At 52.4% G+C, this 19,529-nt stretch overlaps 1 protein-coding gene and 1 non-coding gene across 2 annotated transcripts in view; one reads left to right on the top strand and one right to left on the bottom strand.

The window, feature by feature from the left end:
- Positions 1 to 19,529, bottom strand: part of CACNA1I (calcium voltage-gated channel subunit alpha1 I) — a 104,639-nt gene that overhangs the window by 79,043 nt on the left and 6,067 nt on the right. Inside the window, 2 exon segments of the mRNA XM_036866773.1 lie at positions 4,733 to 4,866; positions 6,418 to 6,529. Coding sequence (XP_036722668.1) covers positions 4,733 to 4,866; positions 6,418 to 6,529 — 246 coding nt within the window.
- Positions 4,198 to 4,270, top strand: TRNAW-CCA. The gene has a single exon. It is a non-coding gene; the product is annotated as a tRNA-Trp (tRNA).

Genomic DNA, 19,529 nt, shown 5'->3' with positions numbered 1-19,529 from the left:
ATGTTTAACAAAGACCTAGAAGAATTAAAAAACAAACTAACAGAGATGAACAATACAATAACTGAAATGAAAACTACACTAGAAGGAATCAATAGCAGAATGACTGAGGCAGAAGAACAGATAAGTGACCTGGAAGACAGAATGGTGGAATTCACTGCTGCGGAACAGAATAAAGAAAAAAGAATGAAAAGAAATGAAGACAGCCTTAGAGACCTCTGGAACAACATTAAATGCAACAACGTTCGCATTATAGGGGTCCCAGAAGGAGAAGAGAGAGAGAAAGGACCAGAGAAAATATTTGAAGAGATTATTGTGGAAAACTTCCCTAACATGGGAAAGGAAATAGCCACCTAAGTCCAGGAAGCGCAGCGAGTCCCATACAGGATAAACCCAAGGAGAAACACACCGAGACACATAGTAATCAAATTGGCAAAAATTAAAGACAAAGTATTGAAAGCAGCAAGGGAAAAATGACAAATAACATACAAGGGAACTCCCATAAGGTTAACACCTGATTTCTCAGCAGAAACTCTACAAGCCAGAAGGGAGTGGCATGATATACTTAAAGTGATGAAAGGGAAGAACCTACAGCCAAGATTACTCTACCTGGCAAGGATCTCATTCAGATTCGATGGAGAAATCAACAGCTTTACAGACAAGCAAAAGCTAAGAGAATTCAGCACCACCAAACCAGCTCTACAACAAATGCTAAAGGAACTTCTCTAAGTGGGAAACACAAGAGAAGAAAAGGACCTACAAAAACAAACACAAAACAATTAAGAAAATGGTCATAGGAACATACATATCAATAATTACCTTAAACGTGAATGGATTAAATGCTCCAACCAAAAGACACAGGCTTGCTGAATGGATACAAAAACAAGACCCATATATATGCTGTCTACAAGAGACCCACTTCAGACCTAGGGACACATACAGACTGAAAGTGAGGGGATGGAAAAAGATATTCCATGCAAATGGAAATCAAAAGAAAGCTGGAGTAGCTATACTCATATCAGATAAAATAGACTTTAAAATAAAGAATGTTACAAGAGACAAGGAAGGACACTACATAATGATCAAGGGCTCAATCCAAGAAGAAGATATAACAATTATAAATATATATGCACCCAACATAGGAGCACCTCAATATATAAGGCAACTGCTAACAGTTATAAAACAGGAAATCGACAGTAACACAATAATAGTGGGGGACCTTAACACCTCACTTAAACCAATGGACAGATCATCCAAAATGAAAATAAATAAGGAAACAGAAGCTTTAAATGACACAGTAGACCAGATAGACTTAATTGATATTTACGGGACATTCCATCCAAAAACAGCAGATTACACTTTCTTCTCAAGCCCGCACAAACATTCTCCAGGATAGGTCACATCTTGGGTCACAAATCAAGCCTCAGTAAATTTAAGAAAATTGAAATTATATCAAGCATCTTTTCTGACCACAACGCTATGAGATCAGAAATGAATTACAGGAAAAAAACGTAAAAAACACAAACACATGGAGGCTAAACAATACGTTACTAAATAAGCAAGAGATCACTGAAGAAATCAAAGAGGAAATCAAAAAATACCTAGAGACAAATGACAATGAAAACACGAGGATCCAAAACCTATGGGATGCAGCAAAAGCAGTTCTAAGAGGGAGTTTTATAGCTATACAAGCCTACCTCAAGAAACAAGAAAAATCTTAAATAAACAATCTAACCTTACACCTAAAGGAACTAGAGAAAGAAGAACAAACAAAACCCAAAGTTAGCATAAGGAAAGAAATCATAAAGATCAGAGCAGAAATAAATGAAATAGAAACAAAGAAAGCAATAGCAAAGATCAATAAAACTAAAAGCTGGTTCTTTGAGAAGATAAACAAAATTGATAAGCCATTAGCCAGACTCATCAAGAAAAAGAGGGAGAGGACTCAAATCAATAAAATCAGAAATGAAAAAGGAGAAGTTACAACAGACACCGCAGAAATACAAAGCATCCTAAGAGACTACTACAAGCAACTCTGTGCCAATAAAATGGACAACCTGGAAGGAACAGACAAATTCTTAGAAAGGTATAACTTCCAAGACTGAACCAGGAAGAAATAGAAAATATGAACAGACCAACCACAAGTAATGAAATTGAAACTGTGATTAAAAATCTTCCAACAAGCAAAAGTCCAGGACCAGATGGCTTCACAGGTGAATTCTATCAAACATGTAAGTGATTTCTGCCCAATATAAAAGATAACCCCAAAGGTTATGTTTTATGACCTTATAAGGCTGTTAACCAGCTTTGATTCTAACTGCCTCTTATCCCCACATTTTTTCTCCAGTGCCTGTCTTCCTAATTCTGCTGATTACCATCCTGCTTGTTCCCCATTAATGAGTTGAATAAATCTGATACATTTTCCTTCTAAGATTTGTGTGAGGGTAATTTTTTTTTAACTTTTTGGAAATTACACTTTGACTTCAGGATCAGGAAAGGACTTTTAAGAAGGCTGATTTGTATCTACAAAGAGATACGAGTGAATAATGCGTCCATAAAAATAAGCTGCTCTGAAAAATAAATTCAAGAGCCAGAAGCGATCCTGGGAATTAAAAAGACACAGAGGAGAGGAACGCTTCCATTAGGGGCGGTAAATAGAGAAAAGGACATCGTTAGTGATTCAGAAGGCCAAGTCAAGGAATTCTCTCCAAGTACAGATGAAATCTGTGAGAGAAATGAGGAAAAATGCAGAGAATAGAGGAGGGAAATAACCACTTACTGGGAATTCCAGGAGAGAGCAGAGAAGAATGGGCAATCACCAAAGAAGATACAGAAGATTTTTTTTCTGACTTGAAGGAATACATGAGTCTTGAGTTCCAAAAGGCCCCCCAGGGAGCAGTTCTTCACTTACACCTGCCCTTGTGAAATCTCTGAATTCTGAAGGTGAGGAGAAAACCTACAAGCTTCTAGCAAGGAAAAAGCAGGCTGTCTCCCAAGAAAAAAGATCCAGATCTATAGTGGCCTCAGCTGCAGTACTATGGTGTCGATTTGGCTGGTATCATGGGCAGGGTTCTGAGGGAGAAAAACTATGACTCTAGAACAGTACAGACAAAAACTGCCCTTCACCCACAAAGATCAAAGGAATATATGTTCAGACAGGCAAGACTGAAAAATGACACTATCCAAGCACCTTTTCTTTTTTAAAAAATCTACTTAAGGATGTCCTCCAGCCAAACCGAAATGAGAATGAGAATGGAGAATTTGACAAAGGGGTGACACAGCTCCCAGCATAGGGACCCCAGCATTAACTTCTAGTTTGGTCTAAATCATCACTGATAATGTGGTTGTGAAACTGAATACAGCTCTTAGGGAAGGATACTCAGAAGAGCTGCCACATTTTAAAGAACACCAGTGAGCGAACCACTGCCCTTCAGGACTCATCTGTGGAATTCAGCATATATTTGGGGATACCAACTCCCCATCTCAGCCTTGTGCCTGGTCACCCTCCCTGCCCCTTCTCAAGGGCATCACACACGTATGCTGGCACGCACACATATGCAAATGTACATGCTCTCACAGATACTGACACGTGTATACACTCACACACACACTCGTGGGCCTCCAGCCTTTTTGTCTCCCCCCGCTCTCACCTCTGCCATATTGACCATTACTGGGCATGGTTAACACCTGCTCGTCCTTCAGCTCTTGTGTGTGTGTCACCTCCTCAGGCAAGTCCTCAAGCTCCCAAGCCCCCAGCCTGGCCCAGAAACGCTCTCAGAAAATCATAACACTTCCCCAGAGCTCTGGTCTCAGCGTGGGGCACGTTCACCCATGTGGCTGCTAGATGCCTCTTTCCAGACGGTAGTTGGGAAGGACAAGGCCTATGTCTGGATTTGCCATCCTCCACACCCCACATCAAGGACAGCGCTGACACTTAGTAGGAGCTCAGTCAACCCCTGGCTGTTGGATGAATGTGTGAATGGGCCACCAGCCTGGTATGACCCAGGAAAGCAAGGACAAGGCACAGAGCAGAGTCCAAAATGCTCCAAACAAGCTGAGTTGTCACCTGGCCTCTCTCTGACTGTAGATTAAGTCTTGGCAGAAATAACCACAGTTTGGAGTCAGACAGTACTTGAGTCTGTGCTGGATCTCTGACTTGCCGAGTGATCTAGATTGATAATAATAATAATAGCTGGGATTTCCCTGGTGGTCCAGTGGTTAAGACTCCATGCTCCCAGTGCAGGGGGCCCAGGTTCGATCCCTGGTCAGGGAACTAGATCCCGCATGCCACAACTAAAGATCCCACACACAGCAACGGAGCTCCCGTGTGCACAGCCAAATAAACAAATAAATATTTTATATAATAATAGCTAACATTTATTGGGTGTTCACTTTGATGTAGCTACTATTCGTTAAATTATCTCCATTTCACAGATGAGGAAACTGAGGCTTAGAGAGGTTAAGTGGCTTTCTCAAGGTCATAGTTAGTATAAAACAGACCCAGTATCAGCTGACAGTGCAGGAAGACACACGATTTACCCGAATGGGGAGGTATGAATGTCTGTCTGTCCAGGCCATTCAGGGAAGGGACATAATTCCTTCCTTTGCAGGCGTCCAGGAAGGACCCAGACGATACCACACAGCTTCTTCAATATTACCAAGAAGCCCCAGGGATTATTCAAATGATGTCTGGCATGTACCAGAGGCTAGGACCTGTCTGATACGGTCTACCTACCCTGCCATGACAATGAAGAAATCCAGTCGGTTCCATGTGTCCCCAAGGTAGCACTTCTTGCCAAAAATGCCCAGGGCCACCATCTTGAGCACCATTTCCATGGCAAAGAAGACAAAGATGAAGTCATCAAAGACCTGCAGGGGCAGGAGGAAGGCAAGAAGCAAGGGACAGCATGAGGTTCTGGAGCAGGACCCAGGCTCAGAGCCACGGTGTGAGGTGGGAACATGGGCACGGACACGAGGGGCCAGGGAAAGACCTGGAAACTTCTTATCCTAGGCAGGGAGAGAACCTCAGAGATCCTTGTCCAATGGAGTCATTTCACAGATGAGGAGACTGAGGCCCAGAACGGGGAATGAGCTTGCCCAGGGTCATCCAGCCCACTCTTTATTCCCTAAAAGCAAGCGTAAAGACAAGGGACCCAGATGGGAGTGGGGCAAAGGGGATCTCCCTGATAATCGCCATGCACTGGGCTAGACACCTGACCTCTTCAATTCTCACAATGACCCCATGAATGCTCCCATTTTACAGATGAGGAAACTGGAGCTCAGACTGTTTAAGCGACTTGCCACAGGTCACACAGCAGTGAATGGCAGACCAGAAATGACACTCAGGTCTATCTGACTCCAAAGCCTACATGGAAGGAGCTTTCTCAAAACAGGCCTGACACCCCCAGTGGGCACAGGTCTCAGTGCTGCCTTCTTCCACCCAGAAAGGAGGCCCCAAGTATGTCCCTAGTCATGGGCTCAGGTGAGTGTGTATTTCCTGAGGATGGGGCCTGGGTGGAATTCCTCTTCCCAGGATCAATGAGGGCTACAGTCAATTCAACAAATGGGTGCTGAGCCCCTTCTGTGGGCAGCACATAGACTGGGTGTTGGGGACACAGAGGTGAGTGCTCGGTAAACTCACCACCTGGTAGGGAAGCCAGCCTAGTACCCACTGAGGCTAAGTGGTTCTACCTCTACCCAGGGCCCTGGGGCTCACTGAGGAGCATGTTACCCACTTGGACCCCAGACCCACCCCAGAGATTCTAATTCTGCAGGTTTGGGATGGGTCAGGGGTCTGGATCTTTAACTAGTGCCCCAAGGGAACCTGAGGCCTTGGGCTGCTTGGGAACCACTGAGTCCTGTGGGAACACAGGAAGCAGAGGGCAATTCCTCCCAGGAGGAATCTGACTTTCTCAGGGGGACAGAATTCGATGTTTCCACATCTGTAAAATGGGTATAAACCTAACACCCTGCACTATGGGTGTACATGTGCCACAGGGACCAAACGTCAGGCCTCCATCTGGAACCTCGGTGAGATGAGAACAAGAGAGGTCCAGGAGGCCACTCCTAAAGGTATAGACAGAGTTATGGAGCTGGGCCTTTATTCCATGAGCACTGGGAGCAAAGGGCAGGCTTTCTGCAGGGAGTGTCCGGTCACCTGTGCTTTACTGGATGGGGGGTAGGGGTGGGGAGAACAGGAGGAAGCTGGTGGTGGGAGATAAAGGGGGTGTGGACTAGGGCAGAGACCTCGAGATAGAGAGGGTGGAAGGGAAACGGGTAAGACCAGCTGGGAGTGAGGAAGAAGAGGACAAGAGAGAGGGCAGGCCAGGTGGTGAAGATGTGGCTGGGCAGGGTGGGGCGGGGCATGGCAAGAATGGGCGGGGCATGGCAGGAGGGGCGGGGCATGACAGCCGGCCTCACCTGTAGGATCTGGCAGCGGTCTGACAGGCAGTCCACGTCGTCGCACGGCTGGTACATGCCAAGTGTCACGCAGTTCAGCAGGATCACCAGCATGCTGATGCATTCAAACCACGTGCGCGCCAAGTCAAGGACGAAACAGCTGGGGGACCGTGGTGCGCCACCCACCACAAACACAGGGCCACCCCATTGCCCTCCAGGTGCCTCCCCTGATGGGTCACTCCCCACATTTTCAAAGACCTTGGAGACCTTGGAGCCAGCCTACCCCTCTCACAACAGACAGGGCCACACATGCCAAATCCACCAGGGAACCCAAACCCCACCAAGCCACTGCCTGCCAGGACGCCCCACCGCCTTGCCCCAGCCTGAGAGTTCCCCTCAGACCCAGAAAGGGAGAGGTCCCCAGAGGCCCAGCTGGCGGGCCATCTCCGGACTACCCCAGCCGCTCTGTCTCTGACCACCACCTCCCTCTGACTGTCTTTGCCACCCTTCTCTGACCACCCTTTGTCTCCGCAACCCACGGCCCCTCCAACTCTGTCCAACCCCTGGAGCTGAAGCCTGCAGAGGGCCCGCCCAGCGTGGCTGAGATTGGCTGGACACCCTGCCCTTCTCTCCTCTCCTGTGGCTGCGTTACAACTCGTGACCAGACTCAGGCACGTCTGTGCCTAGGCCCTCCCCGGTCCCTGCACCAGGCGGGGCGGGGCTCAGCCTCCTCGGGCCTGTCCAGGCAGAAGGTCTCCTGCAGCCACCAGCCTTGGGCAGGGCCTCAGGGGCACTGCTTGGGCCCAGATGAGTGGGCTCCCCAAGCCAGGCCACTCTCCTCACTAACACCCTCCTGCTTCCTGACTGGTTCCTGCCCAGTCTTAGAACACAGCCGACTGATGTTCAGCCCACCCCTCCCAAGCCACCTAGAGTCCTAGAACCAGGGGGGCCAGAGCTCGAAGGGACCTGAGGGCCTGGGTCATTCACAAGTTATCTTGCTGACATGCTCATGGTCTTTATCCACAACTAGAACCGACATTCCAGGGGGACGGGGGATTACATTCACAGCCCTGACAGGGACAGGCGCCTAGGAGGAGTTCAGTAAATGTCTGTTGTGATTAAGTAAATCTCTCTAGGCACTGCCCACTCTGACACCCAAGGATTCTTGAGGGTCCTCAAATGAAAGCCCTGGCCCCTCAATTTCAAAGCCCTTGCCCTGAGCTCAGATGTAGCTATGGAGGCCAGACCCTTAGCCAGACCCCATCCAGCGCAGGGGGCGGGGAGTACCTCTTGCCTGATGGAAGACTGACCTGGTTTCCTTGGCAACGAACTCCTTCCCATCCCGGGCCCTTGCTCAACTTGGGATGCTGCCTTCCCTCCCGCCTTCCCCTCAGACCCTCCTCGCCCCAGCCCTGCTCCTTCCTGCCCCCCCAAACCTCTGTCACTCTCCTGCCACAGCCTGTAATTAACTTCAGTCGCTGCCAGGGCCCCCTTCTAGCCTGAGCATCGCTCCAGCAGCAGCTTCATCATTAATTAAGTTTTTTGAAGTTCAAACGTTCTAATTACCAGCGAACGTCCCCCACCCCCTTGCCTTTCCCCCCTGCCTGTTGTGCTCGCTCTCCTTCCAGCCACCTCTTCTGCTCCCTCTGCCCTTCCCGCCGGTTTCATGTTCAAAGTGCACTTGGCAGGTGTCTCCCAGGAGCCTGGCACTCCCACTTCTTCCTCACCAAGGCCCTGAGCAGTGGAGGTCAGCAGGCCCATTTTACAGATGAGGAAAACTGAGGCTTAGAGAAACAAGGGGCCTCTCCTAGGTCACACAGCTGGAGAGCACCGGTGCTGAGACCCACACCAGGCCTGCTCTCCTCTGTAACGGAGGGCCCATCTCTGCCTGTGTCTTCACCACCCCCCCCCCCCGAGGCCTCAGCCCATCCTCAGCATCTCTCACCTGGACCCTGCACAGCCTCCCCGATAGCCTCCAGCTCTGGTCTCTGCCCCTCCAATCTGCCCTGCACACAATCCCCAGGCACTTGCTGTGTGGCCAACACTATCCGAGCTCTTTGCAAGTGTTATCTCATTTAATCCTCCAGCACTGTTATAAGCCCCATTTACAAGTGAGGAAACTGAGTCACAAAAGGGAACACAATTTGTCCAAGGACCCCAGCTGGGAAAAGGCAGAGCTGGGATACAAAACCAGAGCCTGCTTTTCTTGCCCCCAAGCTATTTCATCACTGCCAGATTAATCTGGCTGAAGCACAACTCTGATGATACCTCTCCCCTGTTCAAAAACCTTCCATGGCTCCCCATCACCTTCCCTGGCCTGACACTCAAGGCCTCCTACATTCTGACCTCACTGAACTCTTCTGGCCTTACCTCCCACCAGCCTTTGCACGCATTGAACTTCTTGCTGTCCCCAAGCATACGCTTTGCATGTATTTTCTTCTACCATCTTTCCTAGGCAAACTCTTACTCATCCTTCAGGTGACAGCCCAGGTCATTTGGCACCTCTTCTTTTTTTTTTTTTTTTTAATTTTTATTTATTTATTTATTTATTTATGGCTGTGTTGGGTCTTCGTTTCTGTGCGAGGGCTTTCCCTAGTTGCAGCGAGCGGGGGCCACTCTTCATTGCGGTGCGCAGGCCTCTCACTATCGCGGCCTCTCCCGTTGCGGAGCACAGGCTCCAGACGCGCAGGCTCAGTAGTTGTGGCTCACGGGCCCAGTTGCTCCGCGGCATGTGGGATCTTCCCAGACCAGGGCCCGAACCCGTGTCCCCTGCATTGGCAGGCAGACTCTCAACCACTGCGCCACCAGGGAAGCCCTGTCACCTCTTCTTGAAGCTTCCCTTGAAGCACCTTCCCCCACTCACATAGTGGTGGCTCAGCATCCTCTCCGGAAGTGCTCCCCACCCACCTGGTCTAGCTCATATCACAGTCATGAACTTGGCAGTAATCACGACTACTGCATGCCAAGCCCCTAGGGGTATGGCCCTAACGCTCATCACAGCCCACTGGGGGCAGGTGGAGAAACGGTCTGGAGAGCTGGAGTGACCTGTCCAAGGTCACACAGTCCGTGAGTGGGTCTGACTTAGTGGGTGCGGGCGCCGCCACCACGGGGGTGCCTCTGTGGCTCATCCCTCGAAGGGGCAGATGGAACGGCTTTCACCTCTAGATTGCTCAGCTTCAGACACTCAGAGATGGACAGTCTCAGCCCTGCCCCGAGGCGCTGGGGGAAATCCCAGATGGCACAGCCTGGGCCCTTTCCAGGAGCCCATGAGACTCAGAAGTCAGGCCAGAGCTGGCATCGCTGCCCGTGGTTCCTGACACGCTCCCCACTGGCTTGGGGATCAAAAGCACCAGCCCTCCTTGAAGTTAAACCAGACCACATGGTGCGGGATCGGAGAACGTCAGAGGGAGTAAAGGTCGCGGGCTGAGCAACTTGGTGGCCTGGCCCAACGCCCAATGTTGCCATCATTAGTCACAAGCACTGAGGAGCTCCAAAAGCCATCAGGCAAAGCTCCCGGGTTCTGGGACAATGTGAGGGAGGACAGAGGCCCAGAGAGGGTGGTAAGGGATTTCTGGGGAACAGGGCAGGCAGGGGTCTGAGTGCCAGCTCCACGAGGTCAGCGGCTTGTCAACGGCCCTGCGTTACCTCCCACAGAGAGGCTCAGGGCCCCCGTCCGGCACCTGAGGCTCTGCAGTTAGGATCCTGCCCCCTTACCCACTTCATCGCCCAGACTTGCATCCCTCTCTGGGTGACCTTTGTCACAGAACAACCCCAGGTCCTCAGAGAGCCCCTGATCCCATCCCCCACTGCACAGAGGGGACACAGGGGCAGAGAGCATCCCAGCAACACGGCGAGCCTGGATCAGAAGTGACCCTCTGACGAGAGACTCCCCGCCCACAGGGGTCTGTGACCCACGGCTGGATTCCAAACCCTACCAAAACCCCACATGTCCCCAAACGTCCAGGCTCTGTGTGTGTAGCAGCTACTAGGCACAGGTCACCACCCCACCTCCCAGCTCCACTCCTGCCCCCATCTCAGCCCCACCTCCTGCCAGCCCCGCCTTAGGAGCTGGCCCATCTCCCCGCACCCCCTGCTCTGCTCCCCTGCTCTGCTCTCAGTGCCTATGGCCCTCAGAACTGGGGCCTCAGAGCCCAGCAGTGAATTAATGCACACCTACTGAGCGCCTGCTGTGTGCCCGGCACCAGGTTAACAACAGCGATAATGGTAACAATGGCAAACACACCTCAAGTGTTCTTGAGTGTTTGTCTGCCAAGGAGCTTTCTAATCAAACAGCATGTATTATCTCATTTAAACCTTACATGCCAGTCCAGGCCCTATTCCCGGGGCCCCAGAACACAGAGCCCGCGTAGCCATGGACTGAGGAGCGGGGTCTGTAATCTGTGTGCAACAGGGGAAGCCCCGGTCCTTGTCAACCTCTTCTATAACAGGGTCCAGAGTTTCCCATTCTTTGGCTTTGGGGGGAAAAAAAAGCCACCTCACCAGCAAAGGACTGAAAAATCCCAGGCTGCTGTTATGTGCTGATTACTTAACATGACCTTGAGTAAGAATAAGAGATTCCATCACAAACCCTTTAGACAATGGCTGTCTTCCAAGCGCTGAACGTTCGCTCACAGCCTTTAAATACAATCAATCAATTCAGGCCTGGCAGCGTGAAGAGTCGCCCTGCAACTTCAGCCAACTCCCCCCAGCTGGCAGGTACTATTGTTATCCCCATTTTACAGATAAGGAAACTGAGGCACCAGTGCTGGCTCCAGGGCTCCAGCCACAGCCACCCAGGGTCACATGGCTGGTATGTGGCAAGGGCAGGATTTGAACCTGCTTCTGTTGACTCCAAACCCCCTGTTCTCGGCCACATGCTCTCTGGCCCCAGGCACAGGGCCTGGACTGGCATGGGCTCTGTGGAATATTTGCTTTTCCCTTCTCGCCCACATTGGCTCCTCCCGATTGGGCCTGGGTCAGCAGTGCGGGGTCAAGAAGGGGGATAGTCCACCCCCGCCGTGGCTGGGAAGGAAGGACCTGTGCACAGGAGCTGGCAGGAGGGGAAGCCAGTGAGGAGAGGGTGCTGGCCTCAAGGCCCCCAGTAAGAGCCGAGCTAGATCAGTACCATCTCCACCCCATGCCTGGCTGCTGTCTTAAGAAGGCCGAGGTGTGATCTGGGAGGACAGGGTCACCAGGGGAGCCACAATGCCAGGGGCCCCCTCAAACCTGCCACTTCCCAAAGAGCAGAAATGACCAGCTGGGCAGTGTCCAAAGCCCCAGCAGGCCCCTCAGGGCAGCCTCCCTCTCCAGGAGCCAGAGCCAAGGCCTGCACAGTTACCATGGCAACCACCGCCCTCCATCCTGTAGGCCCAGCTGACAGTCATGGTTTCTGTAATTTGGGGGGCTCTGGGAAGGTGGGCGGGGGGTGGGAGTGCTGGGTTTGGCTGGGGCAGCCAAGTTTGTTTTAATTTTTGTCAAATCTGAAATCAGATCCATTTCCCAGGGTGCACCTCAGTTGTCTAAATAAATCAAGTGGAGGAAGGGGGCTGGGAGCTGCATCCTCCTGGACCAGGGAGGCAGGGAAAGTGGGCCAGCCCCTATACAGGGTCCCTCCCATATACGTCCCCAGGGAGTCCAAGGATGGGCACGCAGGCCTCGGCCCTTCATAGACCAGGGCCTGAGGTTCCAGATCCCTGTTCTTGGGCCAGCTCTTTGATCCTCCAAGGCCAGGTTCACAAGCATCCATGGAGCACCTGCTGTATACCTGGCCTGTGCATCAGTGTACTGAGATGAACCAGGCTCACTCCTGCCCGGGAGATGTCCAGAGTGCTTCCGTGTTCCACGACCCGCTGTGGTGTGAGGCCACGTCGTAAAAGTGGTTACCATTTTGAATGTCAGCTATGCTCCAGGTCCTGGGCTTTAAAGAGGATATCCATTCGCTCATTCATTCATTCATTCGACTTATCTTTATGAGCAGCAACCACTCTGGAAAGCTGCTTGGAAGCATTTATTAAAACAAACATAAGCCTGTGCTAAGATCCAGCTGTGCCACTCCTCGGTCCATACCCCAGAGAAATGCCCAAATAAGTCCACAAAAAGGCACGTGCGATTCTTAACAGCCCCAACCTGGGAACAACCCAAGTGTCCATCAACAGGAGAATAAGTCGGGCAGGAGATTTCAGCTGGGGATGATTTTGGCCCCCAGTGGACATGTGGCCATGTCTGGAGACATGTTTGGTTGTCACAACTGGGGTTTGAAGTGTGCTCTTGGCACCCGGTGGGTGGAGACCAGGGACACTGCTCAAAACCCTACAATGCACAGGGCGGCCCCACTGCAAAGAATTATCCAGCCCAAAATGTCAACTGTGCCAAGGCTGAGAAACTCTGTGGTACATCCTTTCGATGGAATACTACCCAGTGATGAAAAAGAACAAACTACTGCAGCAGCATGGATGGAGCTGCCAGGCATAACGCTGGCAACAGGAGCCAGATGCGAAAGAGCAAAGAGTGTCCGAATCCAATTACACGAAGTGAAAACCCAGGCAAAGCAAACCAATAGGGAAGGAGGTCAGAACGGCGGTGACTCTGGGGGAGAGTCCATCGCAGGTGGGGGTGAGGGAGCTTGCGGGGCTGGAGATGTTCTTCTTGGCCTGACTGGGGTCACAGGAGTGTGTGTAGAAAAATGGAAAAATGCCTTGAGCTGGACATTAAGACTTGTGAGCTCTACTGCAAGCACACTTTATCCCAATAAAAAGTGTAACAGGGCTTCCCTGGTGGCGCAGTGGTTAGGAATCTGCCTGCCAATGCAGGGGACACGGGTTCGAGCCCTGGTCCAGGAGGATCCCGCGTGCCGCGGAGCAACTAGGCCTGTGTGCCACAACTACTGAGCCTGCGCTCTGGAGCCCGCGAGCCACAACTACTGAGTCCGCGTGCCACAACTACTGAAGCCTGCGCACCTGGAGCCCGTGCTCCACAGTGCGTGGGAGCCGCCACGGTGAGAAGCCCGTGCACCGCAACAAAGAGGGGCCCCCGCTCACTGCAACTAGGGAGAGCCCACGCGCGGCAATGTGGAACCCAACGCAACCAAAAATAAATTAAATAAATAAATTTTTAAAAAAAAGAAGTGTAACAAAAAAAATGATAAAGAATCACAGCTATAAGGAAAAATAAAATGCAACAATTAAAAAAACACAAGCACCCGCTGGGGCACCAGCTGTGATGGACCCCTAGGGCACCTTCACCACAACCCTGCAAGAGAAGGGTGCCATCCTTGTTTCACAGACTTGCCCAAGGCCACAACAAGGGACAGAACCAGATTTGAACCTCACACCATTCCATCTTTCTTTGTTTAAAGATTTGTTCTCTCCAAACCCACGGCAGCCTTGGGAGACAGGCATGGCAGACATCATCACACCCACTTAACAGATATGAAAATGAAGGTCCAGAGACTGCAGGACTTGCCCAAGGTGTCACAGTTGTTGAGCTGAGACAGAAAATTGTTCCACAAAGTGAAGAGACCCGCTGGGCAGATGGTCCTAGGCCTCTCTCTACTTACATGCCTCTAGCAACAGGGAGCTCCCCACATGACACACGGCCCTGCCCAGGCTGATTGGTTCTGGTTATAAGCTATGGAGCCTCAGTGGGCTGAGATCCCTTAGAAGGAGCGAGCTCTCCCTTCCTTGTCCCTGCCCCCCAGCCCACTTCTTAGAGCCCCTGTAATTTGACAACTCATTGAATTTGGCCAGTCTCTGATTCCCAGATGCCCAGCAGGCCTCCGTGCCCAGTGCAGACAGCTGGAGTGGGGGAGGCAATGGTGAGGGAACTGGGGCCGTCAGCTTGGAAGAAAACCCGGGGCGGATGGTCCACAGGAAAGAAGCTCCAGCCAAGTACACTCTCCAGACGTCACACCTCAGCCATCGCTGAAGAGAAGGGCAGGGAAGGCCCCTGGGGGGCCAGGGTCCCACTGTCTGTGAGTTGTCCCAGCCTCAGGAGCCCATCCACAAAGAAGGTGCACTGCAGGGGAGCCCCCTGGAGTCCTAGGCAGTGGGTGTGGATACTTCCCCTAGGCCCTCCCAGCACCTTGGACGTCCCCCTGACAACGGTGTGGTCTGTCCTGGCCTCCGGCCCCCAACCAGGCTGTGCTCTCCAAGGACAGAGCATATCCGACCCTCTCTGTGCCCAGAGGCCCACCTGGAGCGGCAGCTCAGGGGCATCTGCAGCCTCAGGAGGGAGTGAGGTCCCCGTCACCTGGAGGCATCAAGGAGGCTAAGGAGGGACTTCTACACCAGAGGGATCTGCAGCCTCCCTCCCCACCCTGAACTCCCCCTCCTCTCCTTTTTAACATCCATCACTTACTATTCATATATTCAGCCCCTCTTCACTGAGGGTTCCCTCTGTCTGGCCCACAGTGGCTCCGGGAACCCCAAATAAAGAAGACATGGTCCCTGCCCTCCAGAAACCATAAGCAAACACTCCGTGGAGACACAGACGGAGAAGGTGAGGGCTGGACAGAGGGTGATGACAATCTCCCTCAGCCTCCTGGGGGCCTGTCCCCACCACACATCTCCCCTGCCTGCCCCTGATCACCCACGTACACACGTTCACGCGTGCATTCCCATGGAGCCCCACAGCCCCTCCCGCAAGTACACGCGGTAACTCGCGTGCACACCATCCTCCACACCCCCCAGGCAGCAGCACTGGCCACGGCCGACCCACTCTCTCCCTGGGGAAGCTCATGAGCCCTTTCTCAGAATAATGTTTTTAAGTGCAAAATTGTTCTTAAAAGAATGCTTAGTATTAGAAAGGAAGGAAGCCAGCTCTGTTAAAATAGTTGTCAAAATATTTTTTAGAAAAACAAATTTGTGATGGGGGTGTGTTTCGTTATCAACACAACGAATAACCAGAGCTGGGGCGGGTCTGATACCGTCTGCCTGGGAAGCAGGGATGAATGTCAATGACATTCCGAGAGCTCTACAACGACCATGTGGCACGGAAATATTAAATATCGGTGACCGCTACTGGTGACAGTCGCAGGAACTGCCAGTAACCCCACCGTGCTTGGTTGCCTCCATTCATAATAGATAGAAATGCTCCATTTCAGTCAGAAGTCAGGGAAAACAAACATGCAACTTGTCCCCATCTAAGTTCATGAACCTTAGTTTAAGACCCTTGTTCTACAAACTTTCTCCTCCAGGGCGCTGGGGACACCACAAGCCCCTGGGCAGATGCCTTTCCTGCTTCGGGGACTCCACCCCTTGAGTGCTGCCCCTTCTCAGGCTCCCCAGTCCCCGATCTCCCTTCTCCATCTCCTGACCCCACACCCTCTCCCAGAGCCTTGACAACCGTCCCTGGGCTGACCAGGTCCTGTCTGGTCCAGCCACAGGCTCACTCCCTGCTGAACTGGCCTCCCGGACACTGCTCTGGGACGTCTCTGGGAACCTCAAATTCATCAGATCCAAGACGGGATAGGTCCTCCTCTCCCCAGCCCACCAAATTCTCCCCTGAACTTCCCACCCCCATGAACAAGGATCCCAACCACCACCAATCCTGCAAGTCGTCCAGACTAGAGCCCTTCAGAGCCCACCCGCTCCTCGGCACCCCACTGCCCCAGGCAGGCTGCACTGTCTCACCCCTAAGCCCGTGAACAGCCTCCCCCTCCAGCCCTGCCTCCTCTGCCACATCCTCCACGCAGCAGCCTGAGGGTTCCTCCAAAACCAAAAGCCTTCCGTGGCTCCGCTGCCTTCCAGAGAATTTCCAAATTCCTTGGCTCGCCATTCCTTCATGTGAGGGCTCTGGGCCGGCCTCGTCTCTGTCCATATAACCTCCACCTCCAACCTTGTTTACTAGGATGCACCTCATTGAAGGCTTTGCTGCACACCTACTATGGGCAGGGCTGAGGGTCAAAGCTAAATCAGAGACAGGCATTAATGGAACATGACACCTGTCCTCAAGGAGCTCACAATCTAGCAGAAGGTGAGGAGAGTAAGTCAGGTACAAAAGGTCTTGTAAGTAAATAGTACAAAGAGAGAGTGATGGTGCCCAACACAGGTTTGAGCTGGGGATTCAGCATCTGCCAAACAAGTGAATGGATGAATGGGTGAATGGATTGACAGATGGGTAGGTAGGAGGGAGGGGGTGGGGCCTTTGGGTAGTTGGATGAATGGATGATTGAATGGGTAGATAGTTGGGAAGTTGGGTGAATGAATGCACGGTTGTAAGGGTTGGGTGGATAGGTGGGTGGGTAGGCAGATAAATGGATGCAGAGATGAAAAGATGGATGCATGGATGGGTGGATGGATGGATGAGCGGGTGGGTGGATGGATGGATGAGTGGGTGGGTAGATGGATGGGTGGGTGGGTAGATGGATGGATGGATGAGTGGGTTGGTGGGTGGATGGATGGATGGATGAAGTAAAGAAAGGCGGGTGGGGAGATGGGTGGGTGGGTGCATGGGTGAATGGGGGACAGATGGATGGGTGGGCATATGGGAGGGTGATTGGGAATGTGACTCTCTAGTAAATGGCAGCTCCAGGACTCAAACCCAAGTCTACGGGACCACAGGAAACCCTTCCGGTTGGGACTCAGCACCGTCCTCGACTCCTCTTTGAGTGATTCCCACCCTCAGTCCCAGCCCTTCTCCTCACAAGACTCTCAACTCCGTTCTTTCTCAGAGCTTCAGGAGATCTCAGGGACCACCTAGGCCAGCGCTTCTGAGCCTCAGCATTATTGACATTTGGGGCTGGATAATTCTTTGCTGTGGGAGGCTGTCCTGTGCGTTGTAGGATGTTTGACCTTTATCCACTGGAAATCAGTAGCACACCCTCCCCAAGCTGTGACAGCCAAAAGCATCTCCAGACATTGCCAAATGTGGCCCGAGGGAAAAATCACTCCCGACTGAAAAATCACAGTTGATACAGCTCAACCTTCCCTCACCAACAATTTTAGGGATGAGAAAAGTGAGACGCAGACAGGAGGAGCGACCGGCCTGAGGTCACAGGGCTTGCACGTGGGCTCAGCCTCTCTCCCCAGCCCAGCGCCTCCACATTCATACAGCACCTCACCACCAGCCGAGCCTTCTCCTCCTGCTTTCTCATCTAGATGAGCCAGATGGAAACCGGCACCCAGAGAGGTCCAGTTGTTTGCTCAGTATCACACAGCAGTAAGCACCCGTGTCAGGATTTGAACTTGGGGAGAGACGAGGGAGACGGGGGAGCAGAGCACAACTCCACAGGGCAGCTGGGGGCGGAAATGTGGAAGGCAGCCCTATAGGAGAGCCGGAGGGAGAGGAGCAGGAAGACACTCTGGCTGATTAAAAAGACATATCGATTTCTCTCCAAGGGAAACAAACAGGGCCATTTGTCTCCCCACAGGACCATGACGCGGTCTGAGGGAGGCGACAGGTCAAAGTTGGCCTCTGACACGAAGCTGCAGCCCAGGCAGGACGGACGAGTAAAAATCCAATCACGTTTTAAATGCCCCAGGAGGGGGCTGACTCTTCATCAGCCAGCCCTCTTTCTAATCCTCCTGCTGTGCATCGGTCACAAGGAGACTTCCCCTGGTCTGGGCTCTCGGGCTTCACAGGGCCAGCACACAGGCCGCCCCCCAACCCGCCTCCGCCACCGCCAGCCTGGGTGGCCCGCACGAGGTGGCCTCGACTAGCAAACGGGCGATCTCGAGGGGGGCGCTGAGCTGCACCCAGCGCACAGGAGGCCCTTAGGGGACGCAGCGCCCGCTCCAGCACAGCCTTCCAGAAGCTGGACCCCGAACGTCCTTGCACGCTCAGCCTCCACTCCTGTCTTCTCCCCACCCACACCCCAGGCTATAATCAGCAGCCCTGGTGACCCCAGCTTGGCTTGGAGCCTTTGACCAGGCTGTTTCCTCAACTGGGACGCCATGCGCCTCCGCCCACTTCCCATCAAAGTCTCTCCTGCCCTGCTCTTCCTCCACCAACGGCTCCTGCTGCATCCCGGGTCAGGACGGGCTGACCGCTGCAGCCTCCTGGTGCCCTCAGCCCCTCAGGGTCCCTCTGCCCGGTCTTTACCCCATTTTTCTTCACTGGAGTATGATTCGGGTGCGCCTCTGCCTCCCCCAACAAGCTGGGGACTCCTAGGGGTCACTGCGGGGTTCCAGGCCTGGTACACCGTGGTCCCACCCAACATGGCTGAACAGCCCTGGGGGCACCTCCGCTCAAGTCTGGAACAGTGTCCAACACTACTGACGCTGGGCTTCGATAAACACTTGTTGAATCAATCAGTCAATCAATCAATCAATCAATCAATCAATCTTCATTATAGGTGCCTCCTGCTTGGTCTGCAGACCTTACTCTCTCTCCCTCAAGCATCCTCCATTCTGCTCCAGGAGGGACCGTTCTAATAAATGAAATTACTCATGTCCTATCCCTGCTGGACCCCCTTCAATGGCTCCCCAGTGCCCACGAGATGGAGAGCAAGCTCTAACCTGACACTTCATACCCTGCTATCCAGCCCCTGCCTCACACTGTTACAGCCACACTAAACTCCTCACTGTTCTCTACACTATTCCCTCTGCCTAAAATACCATCCCTCAACTGTTCTCCTGGAAAACTCCTACTCATGCAGCAAGACCCAGGCAAAATGTCCCCCCTCCAGGTAGGCTTCACCAATGCTCCCAGGCTGGGTCAGGGGCAGCTTCTGCACCTGTAGCTCTCTTTTCCTTTTTTTTTTTTTTTTGGCTGCGTTGGGTCTTTCTTGCTGCTCACAGGCTTTCTCTAGTTGCGGCGAGGGGGTGCTACTCTTCGTTGCCGTGCATGAGGTTCTCATTGCAGTGGCTTCTCTTGTTGCGGAGCACGGGCTCTAGGCTCGCAGGCTTCAGTAGTTGTGGCACGCAGGCTCAGTAGTTGTGGCTCACGGGCTTAGTTGCTCCGCGGCATGTGGAATCTTCCCGGACCAGGGCTCGAACCCATGTCCCGTGCACTGGCAGGCGGATTCTTAACCACTGCGCCACCAGGGAAGCCCCCTGTAGCTCTCTTTATATATAAATCTCCAGGTGACAGTACCTGAGATTGCCCTGTGAGTCAGGCTCTCCCTGGCCCAGCCAGGCTCCTCTACCTGGCCGTCCAGTCTACCCTGCTGACCAATGAGCATGCAGCATCCACTG

The sequence above is a fragment of the Balaenoptera musculus genome, chromosome 10, assembly GCF_009873245.2.
Source record: "Balaenoptera musculus isolate JJ_BM4_2016_0621 chromosome 10, mBalMus1.pri.v3, whole genome shotgun sequence".
Taxonomy (NCBI): domain Eukaryota; kingdom Metazoa; phylum Chordata; class Mammalia; order Artiodactyla; family Balaenopteridae; genus Balaenoptera; species Balaenoptera musculus.
This window is presented reverse-complemented; position numbering and strand designations above follow the sequence as displayed.